The sequence below is a fragment of the Cryptomeria japonica genome, chromosome 1 (genome assembly GCF_030272615.1).
Source record: "Cryptomeria japonica chromosome 1, Sugi_1.0, whole genome shotgun sequence".
NCBI lineage: Eukaryota > Viridiplantae > Streptophyta > Pinopsida > Cupressales > Cupressaceae > Cryptomeria > Cryptomeria japonica.
Window position 1 is genome coordinate 685,797,290 of NC_081405.1, and position 19,651 is coordinate 685,816,940.

At 36.8% G+C, this 19,651-nt stretch overlaps 1 protein-coding gene across 1 annotated transcript in view; it reads left to right on the forward strand.

Moving 5' to 3' along the window:
* The window catches only part of LOC131072502 (uncharacterized), a 46,985-nt gene that overhangs the window by 22,814 nt on the left and 4,520 nt on the right, over nt 1-19,651 (forward strand). The window contains exon 5 of the mRNA XM_058008670.2: nt 15,903-15,965. Within this exon, the coding sequence (XP_057864653.2) occupies nt 15,903-15,965 (63 nt within the window). The remainder of the gene's footprint in view (nt 1-15,902; nt 15,966-19,651) is intronic.

Here is a 19,651-nt window from a genome sequence, read left to right on the forward strand (position 1 = left end):
CTGTCATGTCCCCTCTTTAGTATGACATGACACTTTACGTGGATTTGCTTATTCCAGACTCTCGTAGGCAGATGGTTGTGATGAGAGAGTCATTTTGGCGTTTATTTGGTGATTGGATGGCTCATTATGCTCTTGGAGACATTATATTTATTATTACTTTTTATTTGGGGCCAAAATGTTATTGAGGTGCACTTTTTATTTTATGAAGTAACTTTTTATCTAAAAAGTGCAATGAGGCTTCTAGAAGATTCTATTATGGATACTTCTAGAAAGTCATGGATACTTCTAGAAAGACTAAGAGGCTTCTAGAAGATTCTATTATGGATACTTCTAGAAAGTTATGGATACTTCTAGAAAGACTAAGAGGCTTCTAGAAGATTCTATTATGTGTATAAATAGACCCCATGGGTCTCTCATTTGGCATCGAAGTCTATTTTCTCTAGTGCATCTACTTGAGCATTTGTGGAGCTTGAAGGTTTGCAAATATCATTGATCTTTGGGAATGATAACTCCCTTAGATTAGCATAACTGAGGAAGTGAAATATCTTCTGAAGGGTTGCGTTATTGGAGATGGTACTCAGCCATTTCATGTTGGATTTCAATTGAAGGTTGATTTGAGGGCTTGTATTTGGTAAATAAGGGTTTTGAATTCATCCCAGCTCAAAATTTGGTACTGCAGCGGCACAGTACGACCCAGGTACGACCTGCAGCAAGGACAGTACGGTAGTGACAGCAGGGCATTCTTGGGACAGTCCAGTCCTCCTTTCATCAACATTTCATAATCGGAGTTCAAGGAGCGATTTCCAGGTTCCATTGCATGGTTTTTGTTGTCAATTTTTATGATAGAAGTGCACAGTTGTAACAGTCATATATGTATTCAGAAAACAGTCCATTGTAATCAGACATTGCTATCTTGTAGTTGGATTGATATAGTAGAGAAGGTGCATTGCAAGGTCATTGTTCATGTGTGATAGTTTATACATTCTCTTGTCATAAATTCAGTGCTCATGTGTAAGAGTTTGTAACAGTCATACATTTTTAGAAAATTAGTCTACTAAACAATGCAATCAGAATTTGGGAAATTCATGATATATTAGCATTGAAGTCCTTGCATGAATATTTAGAGTTTCATTTTTGTTTATTGTGTTACATTTCAATATTGGTATTGTTATCTCAATTGTACTTGATGCTCAAAACAACTATCATATTGAAACACTACATCACAAACAAAACAATTCAGTGCATGCCAAGTGTTTGACAAATTGTCTCAGTTCAGATTTGGGGTTTATTAGTGGCCTTTATAGTAAGGGTCATTACACCTTCATTATTTTGCTGGATAGTACTTGAGGTAGTTGCTCATCGGTGACAGAGAGTTTAATGAGCATGATAGCTTCTCGGTTGCGCTCATCCCATTTGTCTTGATCTTTTCCGGTAGTGGTACGTGCCCAAAACAACTGCATCGAGACATCGATACTAAAAAATGGTCAGCATATGCTGCTTCCGAGTGTTGTAGTTGTGATCGGTGAATTTCTGGTTGCTTTCGAGTATTATATTTGTCAGAGATGCCATCACGTACCTTGAGGTCGAATTGGTGAAGGCACGAATTCCAAGAGACAGAAACCAGCAGATGAAAACTGAGGGTTTTTATTCAAAAATTTTGCAAGTCAGATTTTTAAGGCAGAAACTGAAACCTTGGCACGGTTTTCAAGGCAAATTTTTTTCTAAAGATCCAAAAAAAACTGATTAAGACCTAGAAGAGCACTCAAAAAACCCACAAGGAATTTGTAATTTTTTTTTGATCGGAAACGAGGGAGAATTACAAAACCTTAGCACATTTTTCGAGGTAAAATTTCCGAAGACCCAAAAAAATCTGTCGACAACCTAGTTCAGATCTCGAAAAACCCACCAAGTATCTGAAATCGTTTTTTTTTTTTTTAGTTGAAACAGAGGGTTAAGACCCTAGATGAATTTTCTAAAACCCTAGGCAACAAAAAAATCGCTATGTTACCCCAAGTTTCCGGGACAGGGGGACAGGGGGACGAGTTTCCGGGATGGCAAAGGGGACGACTATATAAAATATAGGGAAATTTTAAAATATATAGGAAAATTCTAAATGTTCATATGAAAACATGGATAAAGCATGCATCTATACATTATATTCATATGAAAACATGGATATAGCATGTGTATGATACTATGAAAACATTTTAGAATGCGAACATCGAACATACAACATTATCAATAGACTCAATACTCAATATGCACTCATAATTCGGAATTTCAATTCATTCACATTGTCAATATGCATATCATAATAGATATTAAAGAAATAACATACAAAAAGCCCAAAGGCTACATTGCTGCCATATTGTTTCATTGTCAATTGCAATATGGAAATCAAAATAGTACTAAGTAAATACTAAAAAGCTAAGTATAATATTTATTATTTAATTTATTTTCTATTTATAAATTTTAAAATTTATAATATGAATTAATTTAAAATTATAAATATTTGATATGAATTAATAAATTTAATGTTGCCTTTTAATTTTTGATAGAGGGCCCATATTAGAAAAATATAGATAGTTGTATTTTGATTTCATAACCTAAGTCACAGAAATTGGCGATTTTCAAAGACGAGGGCCGATTTTTATCGAATTTCAAACTAATATGAAAAATTCGTTCAAGTTCGACCAAAAAATCGGATGGCCATGATGTCATTTTTGTTTAATTAAAGTTAAAATTTTAAAAACATTTTTCTAGGGTTTCTGAAAAGCGTTTAGGGTTTTTTTTAAAGATTTTCAACGGATTCTCTATAAAGTGCTGTTGCGGGTATGCTTTGTATCTGCAACTGCTGGGTCGTGATTCGCTGGTATTCTCCGCAACTGCTAGGTCACACTCGGGTATTCACTTTCGTGGCTTCAAAGGTCGTCGTGGCCGTCGGATTTTCTCCAGTTGCCGTCACATTTTCTCCTAGCTGAGCCGTTGCCGTCGCATTTTCTCCTACTTGAGCCGCTGCCGTGCTGTGTTCAGGTTGAGGTAGGCGCCCGAGCTCATTTCGGTTTTTTTTTGTGTGCTTTCATTATTTCGTATATTTTAAAGAAATGGTTTTTTTTGTGTGCTTTCATATGTTTTGTTATTACCCATATTATAATACTGTACAGAGATTTTATTCATTTCGTTTTTTTGTGCGTTCATATATTTTATGTTTTTAAAGAAAATGGTATTATTTTTTTTGTGTGCTTTCGTATATTTTATTATTATCCATATTATAATACTACTGTGATTTTTTATTTTACTACCGTTCATGATCATTTGTAGCTTATTTTGCTATAGTGATTTTATAATAGTAATTTTATTACCATTTGTAGCTTATTGGACTCCGATATATTAAAGTTAGGCTGATTTTACTCCAATGATTTTAATTTTTAGCTACGAATGGTCTTGAACTGTAGTGCAATATTTTACTACAGTGATTTTATTCTAAATATTAAACATATTATTATATATAGTTCAAGACACCATTATATTTTAAAACATATAAGTTATTTTATTATATATTTTGCTTTTTAGAGTTAAAAATTAACATATTATATATTTTTTGTTTTAATGTTTTTAAATAAAATTTAATCCATGTTTTAAATATTAAAAATCAATTTTCTTCTAAATTGTACAGATTGTAATGGCTCCCAACAAATCAACTTCAGAGGGATGGAAACATGTGACCCGCAATGGTACTTATCTTCATTGTAACTTGTGCCTGAAAGTTTATACTGGAACTTTAACAAGGATAAAGGACCACTTGCTTGGTATTTCAGGGGCTAAAGGTGGAGGTGTTACTGCATGTCCAAATGTGTCCAAAGAAATTAGAGAGATTTTAGAGAAAGAGCAAGCCTCTTTGATTTCAAGAAAGATGCAGGTGGCACAAAAGAAACAGAGAATTGAAGAGGATGTGTCTAGATCCACATCTATTATGTCTTCCTCTTTGAGTCTACTCAAGGCCACAGAGACATCCAAAGAGAGTGGAACTTTGAAGAGTCTTTGGAAAACCAGTAGAGAAACAACAGGTGGATGATGCACTAGCAGATTTGTTTTACACAAGTGCTATTCCATTCAATGTAGCTAGAAATCCGCATTTCGCAATGCAATTCAAAAAGTTGCAGAGTTTGGCAAAGGGTACACACCTCCCACTTCTAAGGCTTTCAGGACAAGTCTTTTGGAGAGGTCAAAGGAAAGAGTGACTGAGAAACTAGCTGAGGTAAAATCCTCTTGGAAGGCAACAGGTTGCACCATATTGAGTGATGGATGGTCAGATATATGTCAAAGGCCATTGATCAATGTTTTGATGGCTTGTCCTGAAGGTGTTGCATTCTTGAAAGTGGTTGACACCATGACCCACAAGAAAACTTCTGAATACATATTTCAAATATTAGAGGAAGCCATTCTTGAAGTAGGGGTGGAAAATGTGGTTCAAGTGGTAACTGACAGTGCCACAAATTGTGTGGGAGCTGGAAAACTGATTGTTGAGAAATACCCACAAATATATTGGAGTCCATGTGCAACACATTGTTTGGATTTGTTGCTTCATGATTTGGCTAAGTTTCCATGGATACATGAAGCAATTCATAGAGGGAGAGCAATTGCAAACTTCATAAGAAATCATCGTCTCACATTGAGTCTTTACAGGCAGCATGCATCTAGGGAGTTGTTGAGGCCTTGTGACACATATTTGCTTCATTTTATATCACTTTGAAAAGAGTTGTTGAAGAGAAAGCAGCTTTGAGATTAGTTGTTTGTTCCAATGAGTGGGAAAATTCAGTGCTTTCTAAAAGTGCCAAGGGCAAGAACATAGAGCAAATTGTTTTAAATAGTAGCTTTTGGGAAAGTGGAACAAAGGTTTTGAGTATATGTGAGCCAATTGTTGATGTGCTTCGTATGGTTGATGGTGACAAACCTTGCCTTGGGATGCTTTATGAAAGCATGGATCGTTGTAAGGAAGCTATTCAGAGAGCACTAAATAATGTAGATGCAGAGTACATGGAGATATGGGCAGCAGTTGATTCCAGATGGAAAATGATGCATACACCTTTACATGCAACAACTTGCTATTTGGAGCCTAAGCTATTTCATATTGATCGACAAGCTGATTTTGAAATTATGGCAGGGTTTCATGAAGCCATTAGCAAATTTGAACTAGATCCAACAATTGCATGTCTAATCAGAGACCAAAGTTGGCTGTACAAGAGAGCAGAAGGGTTGTTTGGAGTAGCAGGAGCCAAATATGATATGAAACGAGATGTAGTACCTAGTTATAGATGGTGGATGAGCTATGGAGATGAAACTTCAGCGCTTTGCCATTAGAATATTGAGTCAGGGAGCAAGTTCATCAGCTTGTGAGAGGAATTGGAGTTGCTTTGACCACATCCATTCCAAGAAGAGGAACAAATTGTTGTCTGGAAAGTTGGGAGATCTTGTCTATGTTCGCAGCAATTTGAAATTGTTCATGAACAAATCAGCAAGCGACTCCACATCTTCACAACAACGCATTCCACAAGACATAGAAGTCCCAGTTGCAGATGAGCCTGACTTTCTTGATGAGGAATTGGATAGTGATACAGATGATGATGCTACACCATCTGAGCCAAGTGCTCTTGATGACTTAGAGCTTTTCTGAAGTTCTAAAGTCTTAACTTTTTATTGTAACTTTTTGAAAAGAAAACATCTTCGCAATCGTGATTTCACATGCTTCTTATGGTTTATATTTTATAAATGTGCCATCTTTTTATAATGACTTCAAATCTATTTAGCAATGTTAAGTTATTTTGATAATTTATTAGAAGTATACATATATTTAAAAAATAAATAAAATTATATAAGGCAATTTTTATCCGATTTTTTTTTCTTCGAATTTTTCCCTTGTCGAATTTCATCCAAATTTCATGGCCGTCGATTTTGAATTCGAATTCGAACCTTGTGACTTAGTTCATAACTATTCAAATTCAATAATAAAAAAATTCAGTCGTTTTTAAAATTTTTTCAATATAGAGGGCCCATGTTAGAAAAATATAGATAGTCGTATTTTCAATATTTTTTTATAACTAACATGAAAAATTTGAATTGATAGAGGGCCCATGTTAGAAAAATTAAAAGAAATTAAAAATACGACTTTTTTTTTTTTTTTAATATTTTTCCCTAGCCCTAGATGTGGGGGACGTCTAGCCGTCCCCGGGACGACTGGGACGTCCCCAATCTATCCCCGTGATGTACGGATGTCCCCCATAGCTAGATAAGCCGTCCCCCCGTTTCAGGGACGTCCCCTCAAAATTCTGACAATTTGGGGACGGGGGGGGGGGGGACGTCCCCTGGCCGTCCCCGGGACTGGGACGAGGGTTTTCAGGTAGAAGACGCGTCCCTGAGTTACGTAAAAAAATTGTGATTTGTAGACACAACGGCAAAACCCTAGGCACTGCAGCCGAAAAATCGTGGAATACAGAAAAATCGCACGAATATTCGCAGGTCGCAAGTAAAAAATCGTTTTTTTTGAGAAAAATCACACAGAAAATACCAGATAAATCGCAAAAACGTGATTTATAGGTTGTGAAAATGTGATTTACAAGTCGTGAAAATACCAGAAAAAATGGAATCGCGTACAAACAGGAAAGAAAATGCCTAGAAAAGTTGACGCTCGGGAAAAAAAACAAAAACCGCGCAATCTAAGAAAAACACGACCAGAAAAATTGCGGGTTGTAGGTTTCTTTTTCTTTTTCTTTTTTTTTTGGTAAATTACCAGTCACGTGAGTTGCAGGATTAAAACAGACACGCGAACCCTAGCACAAGAATCAGGTACAGAAAACCCTAGATGGGTTTTTGAAAAATTTTGAAAATATTATACTCACAGAATTTTCGAAAAATTTCCTAACTTGGGGCTGTGATACCATGTGAAAATCAGATTCATTGGTAAAATACTTCATTCATTAAAATGAGGAAAAGTTACATTTATAGAAAAGTAAAATACTGTAGCTATTAATTAAACTAACTGACTGCTACTGTAGACATTTAAGATGTCTAACAGCACTAATTTGTCCATTAATACTAATAGTACATAGAATTATTATTCTAACATTGAGCTCCTTTCTTACTACTGTCAATGTAGGGACCAATTCCTCCCAATAATGGCTCCTCGCAACATTTAACAGTATATTGTGGTACCAAAAATAGGCACACATCAACTTGGCTCAATGATGTTTTTCTTGATTCAACACAATACCTTCCAGTAAAGGATGTGCTTTTGGAGTGTTATCAGAAAAGTAAAAAAGTTGAACTACAACTACTTGTAGTATGAAATCCTTGTATTTGTGGGCCAATGCAAGATGGAGAGGCCCATAAACTTTCCTCTAACCTTGTGGAACTCATGACAGCTACCAATGCCTTAACTGCCCACTTTTTCCTTTTCTTTTGCATATAAGACTAAAGGATAGGTTTAACCTGTTGCTCAACCTCTTCAACGTTGCATTACATATTGCAATCTCTTGGATATTGATCTATGTAAGATGAAATTTGATACAATATACACATATTATATATATGTTCAAACAATGATACAATAAAATATAAACTGTCACTCCCATTATTACAATGATACAATCCATACAATGTAACTTTCCCATACATAAATCCATAATTGCCAATAAATTTCATAATTTGCAAAAATGATAATATTCAACTTTCAAGTCTCTAAATGTTATGACTTTACATTCAACATCATTTGAATCACAATCCATTGGTTTGCCACTCCCACTAGCTACGTCTCTGCCAAGTTCCACAGCTGCTTCATCTATAGAGACTTGGGCAAGTTGTGCAATTGTAGCATCTAAATCAGCACACTCAGGGTCTAGATCCCAATTCCTTGTCGCACCCACATTTTATTAAGGTTTCTTATGTGACAATAGACAAAGGTTGGAGTTTACGTAAACCAAATCCTTTGCTTTTTTTGCACCCAAACAATTATGCTTGATTGAGTGGATGAAATGTACTCCAATTTCGCTTTGCTGAAGAAGAACTTACAACCTGTTAAAACATAATTATAAATTTATAAATTATAAAATAAAAATATTTTAATATGATAGCATCGAATGGAATTGGAAAATGATAAAAATAAAAAATACATACTTGGGAGAGAATATTAATTGCAAGAGGTTGCAAAAAAATGGAGCCTTGACCATGTACAGACCACCACTCATCAACATACATCCCATATCTGGCTTAAGAGCTACAACATCATGATATTTTGTAGATACGAATTGGCCAAACTCTCTCAAGATAATATTTCTATTTGCCTCAATTAAATATATCTTCTTAAATGCAGCCCTATAGCCAGTAGCAACATCTGCATCTATATATGGTGGCACCCTCCTTGGCAATGCAAGCATCTCTACGCTATAAAACTTTGGCATCAAAGCAAATGCTAAGAGATGTAAGGGGGTTGTCATCTTGTTCCAATGGTCAACAACAATTTGTTGCACAACTTTGAAAAATGTTTCTATTGGGTCATGTTCATTGGCCTCTATTATTTCTTTTATTTTATCCACCATGCAGTCCATGCCATCATAAATTTCACCCAAACATGGGCAATCGGTATCAACATACCTAATCATGCTCATGATGGGCTCGGTGAAACTCAAAATATTTTACATGATCCCACCAATCATCATCAAGGTTCAATGCTCTTACTTTTGGGCTCTTTCTGTGTTTGACTATTCCATACACTCCACAAGGTGTTGATGACCAATAACACTCAAGGCCTCTCGCACCTTCACAACTCATCTTAAGATGAGTGTGTGAGATGCAAATCCCGTTTTGGCAACTTAACATGGCATAAAAAAATACATGTCATATATCAACTATAAAAATTAATACTAAAAAAAATATATATTTTTTTAAATTACCTTCAACAACTCCAACTTGGAGAAGGTCTTGAATAAGGCTTGTGACATGTGATGATTAGTCCCAAACATTTGAATCTCCTCGCCCTTTGTGTAAACTTGTTTCACCCAATCAATTTGTGTGCCAATCTTTTGCATGATTAAATTGAATGAGTGGACTGCACATGGTGTCCAAAAAATGTGACCATATGTAGCCTCCATTATAGACCCAGCTGCCGATCAATTTTTAGCATTGTTTGTTATGTCTTGGACAACATTTTGAGACCCCACCATGTTAATGGATTCCATAAAGATATTGGCAGTGAAACTTGCATCTTTCATGTGCCCCTCACAATCCACCGTTTTCAAAAACATCGCCCCTTTAGGGGACACTGGTATAACATTGATCAAGGCCTATTTTTGCAATCTTTCCATCCATCAAAAACGATGGACACACCTGTTTCCAGCCATGTATTTTGATGACTCTCAATTGTGTCTCTACGAAAGCATTCTCCTTTGCCAATAAGGTGGTTCACACCCTTTCATACCTGAGACAAACATAATCAGGAGGTGTATTGCAAAGGGTATGCACCACGTCCCAAAAATAAGGTGATCAAACAATGTTGAAAGGAAGCCCATTGCCATAAATGCAATGGGTGATGTTGTGATCCTCAATCTCTTTGATTTCATTTTCGAAGGCACTATCCAATGGGCCTCTTTTTTGTGTAGCCACAACATTCTTTGGTTAGAAGGTGGTGCCATTGACATGAAAGGATGTGGGCCAGCCGGTCTTGTGGAGCCACTACTACTAGGAGGCCTCTTCGAGCTTGCCTTGGCAAGAAGATGATCAGTCTTTAATTTGTTGCTTTTCCTCTTGGCTTTCTCTTATTCTCTAATATATTTCATAATTAGAGCTTTTGGTAGCCCTTTGCCATTGGACCCCTTTCAAAATTTTATTCCACGTCCAAGGATGGCACAAAAGTGACCTTTTACTCAATAGTATGAGCTGGTATACTCTACGCTAAAATTTTTATACCACGAAAAAAAACTCCCACCACCATGCATTTGCTTAATCATTGTTGTATAGTGCCAAAGTGGCAAATCGACACCAATTTTAGAAGGGTTCTGTTGAGTTCAAGCCTAGTCAATTGAACTAGATCTTGCACTTGCACTTCCAGCCATTATGTATGAATAATGAAGCTAAATGAAAACGGAAAACTCATTATTATTGAAAAAAAATCAGCATTATAACCCCTATTATGCATTCAAAGTGTAAAATATTCAAAACTTCTTAAAATTGTTTTAAAAAACAATAATTTTTTTTTAAAAACTTGATAAAATATTGAAAACTTGAAAAAATGAAGATTCACTCACCTTTGATGGCTAAATCTTCCTTTTCCAATTATTCCTACGCCTTTGATGCGTGTCTCACACCTCTGTAGCCTTCACCTTTGAAGAAAAATGCAATCACCTTCAAAACCTACTTGGAGAGAAAAATGTGAAAAATGCAAGTATAATGTGAAGAATGAGTAAAAAGAGTAGATAGAGGCATTGTTAGGACAAAATTAGAATTTTGCAAAAATTTTTAAAAATTGTTTTTAAACTTGTGGGCCCCACTTTTGGACACCCATGACCATGGGTTCCCCTAGGTACGCCCAAGTTAGCCCTCAAGTTTGTCCCTGGCAGCTGGGCTCTCTATGGATACGACTTAATTGGACCCACAGGGAACTAGGTTGCTCGGGATGCACCCTAAACGAACCTGGTTCGTACCGGGTCCAAAACTGTACCCGGCTCCAATTTAAGGCCTTCCCTACAAATGAAACTATTAAAAAATAACATTTCTATAATATTTACTATACTATTTGAAGTAAGAAAAAACAAAAGAATTACTGAAATAACGATGGTGGCTTTTCCATAAGTAAAAGTAAAAGTTATAGACAAAAATAAATAGCTGTTCAAATAAAATTTCAGCAAACATGTTGATAAATAAAATAATTTTAACTCAATTAAAATTAATGTGTCCATGTATGTATGTAGTAAATAAAATAGTCCTAGAGTAAAGTAAAATAACTCTATTACTCGAAACTGCTATTCCAAAGCATTTTTTAGATAATTTCATTTAAAGTAATGTATACTAGTCAATTTATAGGTGCACTATATATGTAAAATACCGTTACCGGGTTTTGTAGGGAAGGCACAAAATCAGAGCCAGGTATGGTTCGGGTCCCAGTATGGGCTAGGTTCACCCTTGGGTGACCAGGTTCCTTGTGGGTACGACTAAGTTGTACCAACCATATCCATAGGGAACTCGACTGCCTGAGGTGCACCCAGGATGAACTCGGGGGCGAGCTTGGATGTACTCAAGGAAATCCAAGCCCGTGGATGTCTAAAAATGTGGCCTACGTGTTAAAAACAATGTTTTTAAACTTTAAAATAGATTTTTTAACTTCTTAATTTTTGCAAAACCTTAATTTTGTCCTAAAGGTGCCTCTATTTGCTCTTTTCACTCATTCTTCTCATTATACTTACATTTTTCACATTTTTTTTCTCTCCAAGCAGGTTTTGAAGGTCATTGCATTTTTCTTCAAAGGTGAAGGCTATAGAGATGAACCTTTATTTTTTTCAAGATTTAAATTTTTTTTTTTCTAAGTTTTTAAATTTTTTTTAAAGAAGTTTGAAAATTTTTTTTACACTTTGTATGCATAATAAGGGGTTATAATGTCGATTTTGTTTTTCAATTTTTTTCAATAATGTTGAGTTTTAATGGCTTGAAGTGCAAGTGCAAGCTCTAGTTCAGTTGCCCAGGCCCAAACTCAATAGAACCCTTTTAAAATTGATGTCAATTAGCCACTTTGGCATTATACAACAATGATCAAGCAAATGCTTGGCGGTGGTAGTTTTTTTAGCAGTGTAACCATTGTGGCGTAGAGTATACCAGATCATACTATCGAGTGAAAGGTCACTTTTGCGCCATCCCTGGACGTGTAATAAACTTTTGTAAGGGGTCAAATGGAAAAGGGTTGTCAAAAGCTCTAATGATGGAATATATTAGAGAACAAGATGAAGCCAACAGTAGAAGCAACAAACCAAAGACTAACCATACTCTTGCCAAGGCAAGCTCGAAGAGGCCTCCTATTAGTAGTGGCTCCACAAGACCAGTTGCCCCACATTCTTTCATGCCAATGGCACCACCTTTTGAACCAGAGAATGTTGTGGTTACACAAAAAGAGGCCCATTGGACAATGCCTTCAAAAATGAAATAGAGAGGTTGTAGATCAGAGCGTTGCTCGTTGCATTTATGGCAATGGGCTTCCTTTCAGCATTGGTAGATCACCTTATTTTCAAGGCATGGTGCATACCCTTTGCCATACACCTCATGATTATGTTTGTCTCGGGTACGAAAGGGTGTGAACCACCTTATTGGCAAAGGAGAAAGCTTTTGTAGAGAATTGAGAGTCATCAAATATACATGGCCGGAAACAGGTGTGTCCATCATTTTTGATGGATGGAAAGATTGCAAAAATAGACCATTGATCAATGTTATAATAGTGTCCCCTAAAGAGGCGATGTTTTTGAAAGCGGTGGATTGTGAGGTGCAAGTGAAACATGCAAGTTTCATTGCCAATATCCTTATAGAATCGATTGAAATGGTGGGGCCTCAAAATGTTGTCCAAGTTATAACGGACAATGCTAAAAATTGTAGGGCAGCTGGGTCTATAGTGGAGGTTACATATGGTCACATTTTTTGGACACCATGTGTAGTCCACCCACTCAATTTAATCATGCAAAAGATTGGCACAAACAAGTTTATAGGGAGGGTGAGGAGATTGAAATGGATATTTTGAGACTTGAAAGTTGAATATTATCTTTTTTGCACATTATGAATATGATATTACATTTATGATATTTAACCTCATTCCACGGGGACGCGTCCCCCCCCTTTTTGGGTGTGTCCCCTCGTCAGAAACGTCTCGGGGACGGGGGGACGGGGACGCGACGTCCCCCGCCGTCCCGCCACTGCCACCCAAGCGCCGCCGGGATGTGGAGACGTCCCCGCGTCTCCCAGGGAGACGGGGAGACGTGGAGACGTCTCCTTGGGAGACGTCTGGGCGTCTCCCAAAGAGACATGGAGACGCCTCCATGTCTCCTTGGGAGACGTTTGGGCGTCTCCCCATCCTTCGAGAGACGTGCAGACGTCTCTCCAAGGACGGGGAGACGCCTAGACGTCTCCTGTCGCCCCCACGTATATGCAATATTTAATATTAAAATTAAAAAAAAAGTGACTTTTTAAGTTTTTTGAGGGTTAAGGGGTAACTCTAATTGGACGTGGGCCAAAAGAAAAATAACACCCGACGCCTTTAGAAAATAATAAAAGTATTTTTGGCCTCGCGGGGCGCTGCCCCTTGACCCCGCCCTGTATCGCGACCTTGACCCCGCAAGGGGCGATGCCCCTTGACCCCAACTTGGGGGCGCTGCTCCCAAACCCCCATTGAAAAATATAGGGGGAAACCGCGCCGATAGAAGTAGGGAAAATCTAACCTCCGAGTCTGATTAGGCTCCATATAACAACAGAACGCGCAAGGGGCGCTGCCCCTTGACCCCGCAAGGGGTGATGCCCCTTGACCCCAACTTGGTTGAAAAATATAGGGGGAAACCGCGCCGATAGAAGTAGGGAAAATCTAACCTCCGAGTCTGATTAGGCTCCATATAACAACAGAACGCACAAGGGGCGTTGCCCCTTGACCCCGCAAGGGGCGATGCCCCTTGACCCCAACTTGGGGGCGCTGCCCCCAAACCCTCGTTGAAAAATATAGGGGGAAACCGCGCCGATAGAAGTAGGGAAAATCTAACCTCCGAGTCTGATTAGGCTCCATATAACAACAGAATGCGCAAGGGGCGTTGCCCCTTGACCCTGCAAGGGGTGATGCCCCTTGACCCCAACTTGGGGGTGTTGCCCCCAAACCCCCGTTGAAAAATATAGGGGGAAACCGCGCCGATAGAAGTAGGGAAAATCTAACCTCCGAGTCTGATTAGGCTCCATATAACAATAGAACACGCAAGGTGCGCTGCCCCTTGACCCCAACTTGGTGGCGCTGCCCCCAAACCCCCATTGAAAAATATAGGGGGAAACCGCGCCGATAGAAGTAGGGAAAATCTAACCTCTGAGTCTGATTAGGCTCCATATAACAACACAACTTAGAAATCTTGGTATTTAGATTTAGTATTTCAAATTTCCTATAGTCTCATTTGAAATATAATTCTTACATTGTAATACCGTCATACATCTTTTCCAAACTAGTTTTTCAAGTACTATATGTATATGTATAACTATATCAGCACCACCACCCCGCCACCCCCAGCTGCCATCCCCCCGTCGTCCCCAAACTTAGGCCCTTGGTCCCCCCGTCCCGGAAATGCGTCCCCGCGTCCCCGCGTCCCCAACGCCCGTGGAACAGTGTGATATTATGAATATTTATTGGCAATTATGGATTTATGTATGGGAAAGTTACATTGTATGGATTGTATCATTGTAATAATGGGAGTTATAGTTTATATTTTATAATTTTGATGTTTGAACATATATATGTATGTACAAACATACTTGCACCCGTACCCAAGGAATTTTATTTTTGTTGTACCTGCGAATCCATACTTGATTCTGTATCCGTACCTAAACTGGTAACTTTGTTAAATACTATAGCAATTGATGTTAGATTGGTTAAAACTAGAAGTAAGAAGCATACAATAATAAGAGTAAGGCTATATAAGGGTATTGCAAAAATTAGTTTGGATGACAATAGAAAAAGGATTGCAAGAGGAAGGTCCAACCAAAAAGCTATTCATCTGAAAGTGGGGGTGGGGAGGAGAAGGATTAGTTGTGGGGGAAGGTAAAAATTTGTAAAGGTGTTAAGAGAAAAAATGGCTAAAAAGATTGTTATTGTTTATAAGACCTATTGTTTTTCTTATCTTTGAGTGCTTTTATGATCGATTGCTAGGAGAAGCTTAAACCCTACCCCTTATTTCTATTAAGATTGTGCAAGTTTCATTAGCCTCCCTTAATTATCTCTTGCAATAGTTTAATTCCTTTACTAGCACCCTAGTGGTTTCAAGTCAAATAAATCCTAGTGGTTTCAAAGCGGTTCTAACATTGTGTCAAATAAATATTTTGCTAGTGCAAAATTGTTAATGTATTCATGATTGATGTTTGCACCGTGTACCTTGATCCTAGCCCTAATAGGGCAACTCGTTTCTCCAATGTAAGTGGTTCGACATGAGCATTCAATTTTATATACACTAGTGTTGTCAAACGTCACTTTGATTCTTCAGGGAAAAATCAGATTTTTAACTTTCTTATGTTGTTTTGATATTTTTCTTTTCAATTATTTATAAATCTAATTAGAGATGGCTTCAAAATAAGTAAGAATTTCCATATTTGTGTAAATCACATGCCGTCTTTGGCTTGTCGAAACACTCTAGTAATGTGCTTATTACTGTACCTATTTTTTTGAAAAATTCAAACCAGTTGAGAGGTTTCCTGTTCAATATGCTTGTCATCATCAACTTAAAAGGTTCTCATAGCCAAGAATTTTAAAACAATTTTAACTTACCTGTTCTAAAAGAATTTTCTTTAATTCATTGAATTAGTTCCTGGTAAGTGGCTTAAAGTTAACCTTATATTACACCCAGGCAAGTTATCTGAAGTTGTACAAGCACATGTGATTGTTCAAAATTATTCTTTGCATACTATTGGACCATGCAAAATATTTTTTGTTTTTTACTTAAGTTTTTATTCGAATTCAATGACACATTTAATTAGAAAATTGGCTTCAAAAGGTTCAATGCCATCTTTTATAACTTTCAGTTTCTTGTGATTTAGAGTCTAAAGTAACATTTTCCTGGAGAAGAAATAAAGAGTTTGTTTTGTTGAATTACTGTTTCCAATTTAAGTTAACAAGGCATCCCATAATTTGTTTTGTACAGTCTAAGAGAGATTATGAAAAACATGTTGCAAATGAGGAGGCACGAGAATTGAAAAACTTTCAAGTATGCCTCTTCTTACTCTTATCTACTTCTTTGTACTCACATTTTTTTTCCAGGGTTGATATAACTAGGACCATTCATATCTATGTTCAATTAGGCAATGTACTATGAACACAATTGAGCTCTCTTGGATTTAAGTGAATTAGATATAATTTGTAGGGCTTGGTTTATTTGTATAGGTTGTCTGCCTTATATCGTACTTTAAGTACAAATTACATTATTACAATATATTTGTAGCAATTTGGTTCCTCCACTTCAATGATTTTTCCTCCTCTTTCCTGATTAAAAAATTCCTTTATCTGTAAGTTGTGTACATGATTTCTAGTTATGTTCAAGTAGCATCAAATTTGTTTTTCATTATATTGGAAAATTTAGCCTCTCTGACCCATTGTTCCTGGCCTATATATACAAGGTTCAACTTAATTTCATTTGATTATAATAATTGGAACTTGGGTTCTGTTCCGGAGGATCCAGTATTTTCCCTTTCTAATGTTACTTGATACATCCCCTCCATATGCCAGATACTGTTTACAGATATGATACTTCTGGATATGGCATGAATACTATATCTAGACATATCTGTATTTGGGCTGTAGCCCCTATTTTTTCGATAGTTTACCATACCATCTGGTGCTATAACCAAACTAGGGTTATGAAAAAACATTCAAATATTGCAAAGAGATAAAATATAAAAAATTAATTGTTCATGTATTTATACTTAAATTACTATAAACATATGTAATATAACAAAATAAATATTATAAACAGAAAATATAAAAACCAAAAATATATATAACTTAAAGGGTTTTGAAAGTTTGCCTTATCCATATCTGTATCTTATTCAGTGTCTGTTCCATGGAACTCTGCTCCTATTTTACGGTTTAAGGACTTTCTGGGAGAAATGCAATCATACTATTTACAAATGCAACAAAGATGCTAGATCCGTTTAAGAGGTATTTCATTGTTCCATAATTTTGTTCACCCAGTTTATATCGAGTCATTGTCACTCCCAGTTGAACTTTGAGTTTTTAGCTAAATATGCTACATCTGTACAAGAGGTATTTCATTATTTCATAATTTTGTACACCTAGTGTATATTGATCCATTACCATTTCTATTTGTTAAGTGCACTTTCTTACCAATCTTAGTCTCTGTAAAAGCTGAATAACATGGAACTGTCATTATAAGCTGTAAAGGCAACACTTATGTCCCCCACTCCTATACAAAACTGTGCACAATGACAGTCACTCTACTGAAAAGTTAACACACTCAAACCATAGGTCATCACCAGAAATAGAATCAAGCTCACATTGGCAAGCATCATTATTTTCAGAGTTTGAGAGCCACTTTGCAGCTGCTCCTGAAAGGCCGCATGGGTATTGCAAACAATTTTAAACTACTGAGGTCCAAGCACAAGGAGGTGCACCTTTATTAGTTCTGTACATAATCACTTGCCTGTGGCATTAATCAGATTCATTGCCAAGGGGTTGTAATCCATCATTATCATTCTAAACTAAATGGAGACTTAATAAATTTCAATTTCAACAGGTGCAGACCTTATGGAGAATGTTTCACTTGATAACTATTACTAGGGAATTGGTCTAAGCATTAGTACAATAAACAGTCGCATCACACAATTGGAGCCATACTGTTGGTGTGATTAAGGTGTTGTACCTAGTAAGCTCTTCACCTAGGTCCTAATCACACATGTTACTTAAGTTTACTTAGGGACCACATAGGAATGTTCCCACTTAAAGTGGAATTTCCACCTTTAGTGGACACTTATCACATTATCACTATTTTATTTGACAGTCCCAAGATGGTCAAATTTAACCTCGTGATTTGCTGATGTCATCATGACAGTAGAAGGTTTTTCAAATGCCACCCCCCCCAAACTTACAGTTGAGCTTTTTGATTTTGCAGTCAATCTTCAAATGCCCATAACTTGGTCATACGAGCTCCTTTTTCAAAGCAATTTATTTTTCATTTTTTATTTGTATCGGGTAGAATTTCGTGCTCTTCGTTTCCGATTTTGGTGCATGGTTTTTTTAGAAAATCCATTTTTTCACAAATGTTGCTGAGTCCTGTTTCTACAACTTTTGGGGCTTCGTTCGAGCTCATACAGACTCCTTTTTAGGTGCAATTCTTTTGAAAATGCATAATTTTCCTTGTACTTTCAGCACATGGCCTTATTTAACATATTTTGGCAATTGTAATAATGGATCATAGTTTGGTCTTTTACATGTTGATCAGAGTCTGATTTTGTCTAATTGTGGCATTTGTAAGTATTGAAATCAGAAGTCCACTTAGCCTTTGTTTTGCAAGTGGCCATAGTAATCGCACTCAGTATAAAGTGCAAATCATTTGATTTGGGGGGGGTTCCTTGATTCAATGCATTTGACGGGTTGTGTTGTGTGATTGTGCTTTAAGTTCTCTCTTGTGCTCTTTAGATTTTCACCCATGGGTCATCCTAAGTTTCCTCTTTTAACTCCACATAACTATGCAATATGGAAAATAAATGCATGGAGTAAACGAATGGAAAAAGGATTAACTCCCTACATTGATGGAACCATTCAAGAACCATCAGATCCTAAATCATACTCTAATTTGAAAATGGATTGGCTCATTAAAAGTACTATGGCTCCTGGAATTTTGAGAAAATATGTGTGTGCTGATCTTATCTTTCATATTGATAAGTGTAAAATAGTTAAGGATGCTTGGATAAACTTGCACTTTTGTATGTAAAATTTGATGAGATTAGGGGATACAAACTTGAAAATGATCTCACTAATCTTGATCCTAAGAATTTTGATACAATCCAAGGCAAATGAACTAATAAGAGCACAACTCAAAGATTGTGGCATTGATAAGAAGGATGCACAATTGGTCTTCAATTTGTTGGACAAGCTTCCTTTAGAGTGCGCAGCTTTTGTTTCTTGTTTCCAAACTTATCGGTTGACTATGGGGAGCGCTTATATTACACCATCATTTGATTCATTGATGGAAATGTTGATGGATGAACAATCAAAGTTGATCACAATGGGTATTCTCAAGTCACCCAAGTCACATGCTTTGGTGGCTAGTCATGAGATAGGATCCAACAAGAAACAAAAGCAATCTAAGAACAAGCCTAAGAAGAACACACAATCCACATGTAATTCCATTGAAGAATCTAAAAGTTCCTCTTCTAAGGGGGGGGAATAATCTAAGAAGGAGAAGCCTAGTTGTGCATATTGCAAGAAAATAGGGCATGAAGAAGACTATTATTTGAAGAAGGATCTTGATGAATTGAAGCATCTTCTTCAAAAGAATAGAATTAGTTTGCTTTCAAGAATGTTTACTTCAGCTTCTTCCAAACAAACAAAGTTTGATAAGGAAAAGAGTCACACTTTTGGGACAAGTAAGAACGAAGGACAAACTCTTTGTGCTACTACAGGTCATGGTTCAAGGAGATGGCTTCTAGATTCGGGAGCTTCTTATCATATGTCATCTTCACAGTCTTTGTTCTCTTCATTTGAGCCTTGCAACATGCCCTCTATTTTGATGGGCAATCATACATATATGAATGTAATTGGAATGGGATTTGTTGATATTGGGGATGACACTTTCAATGATGTTTTTTGTGTTCCTCTCTTGACAAACAATCTACTTTCCATCTATCAAATCACTCATGGTGCAGCAAGGAAGAC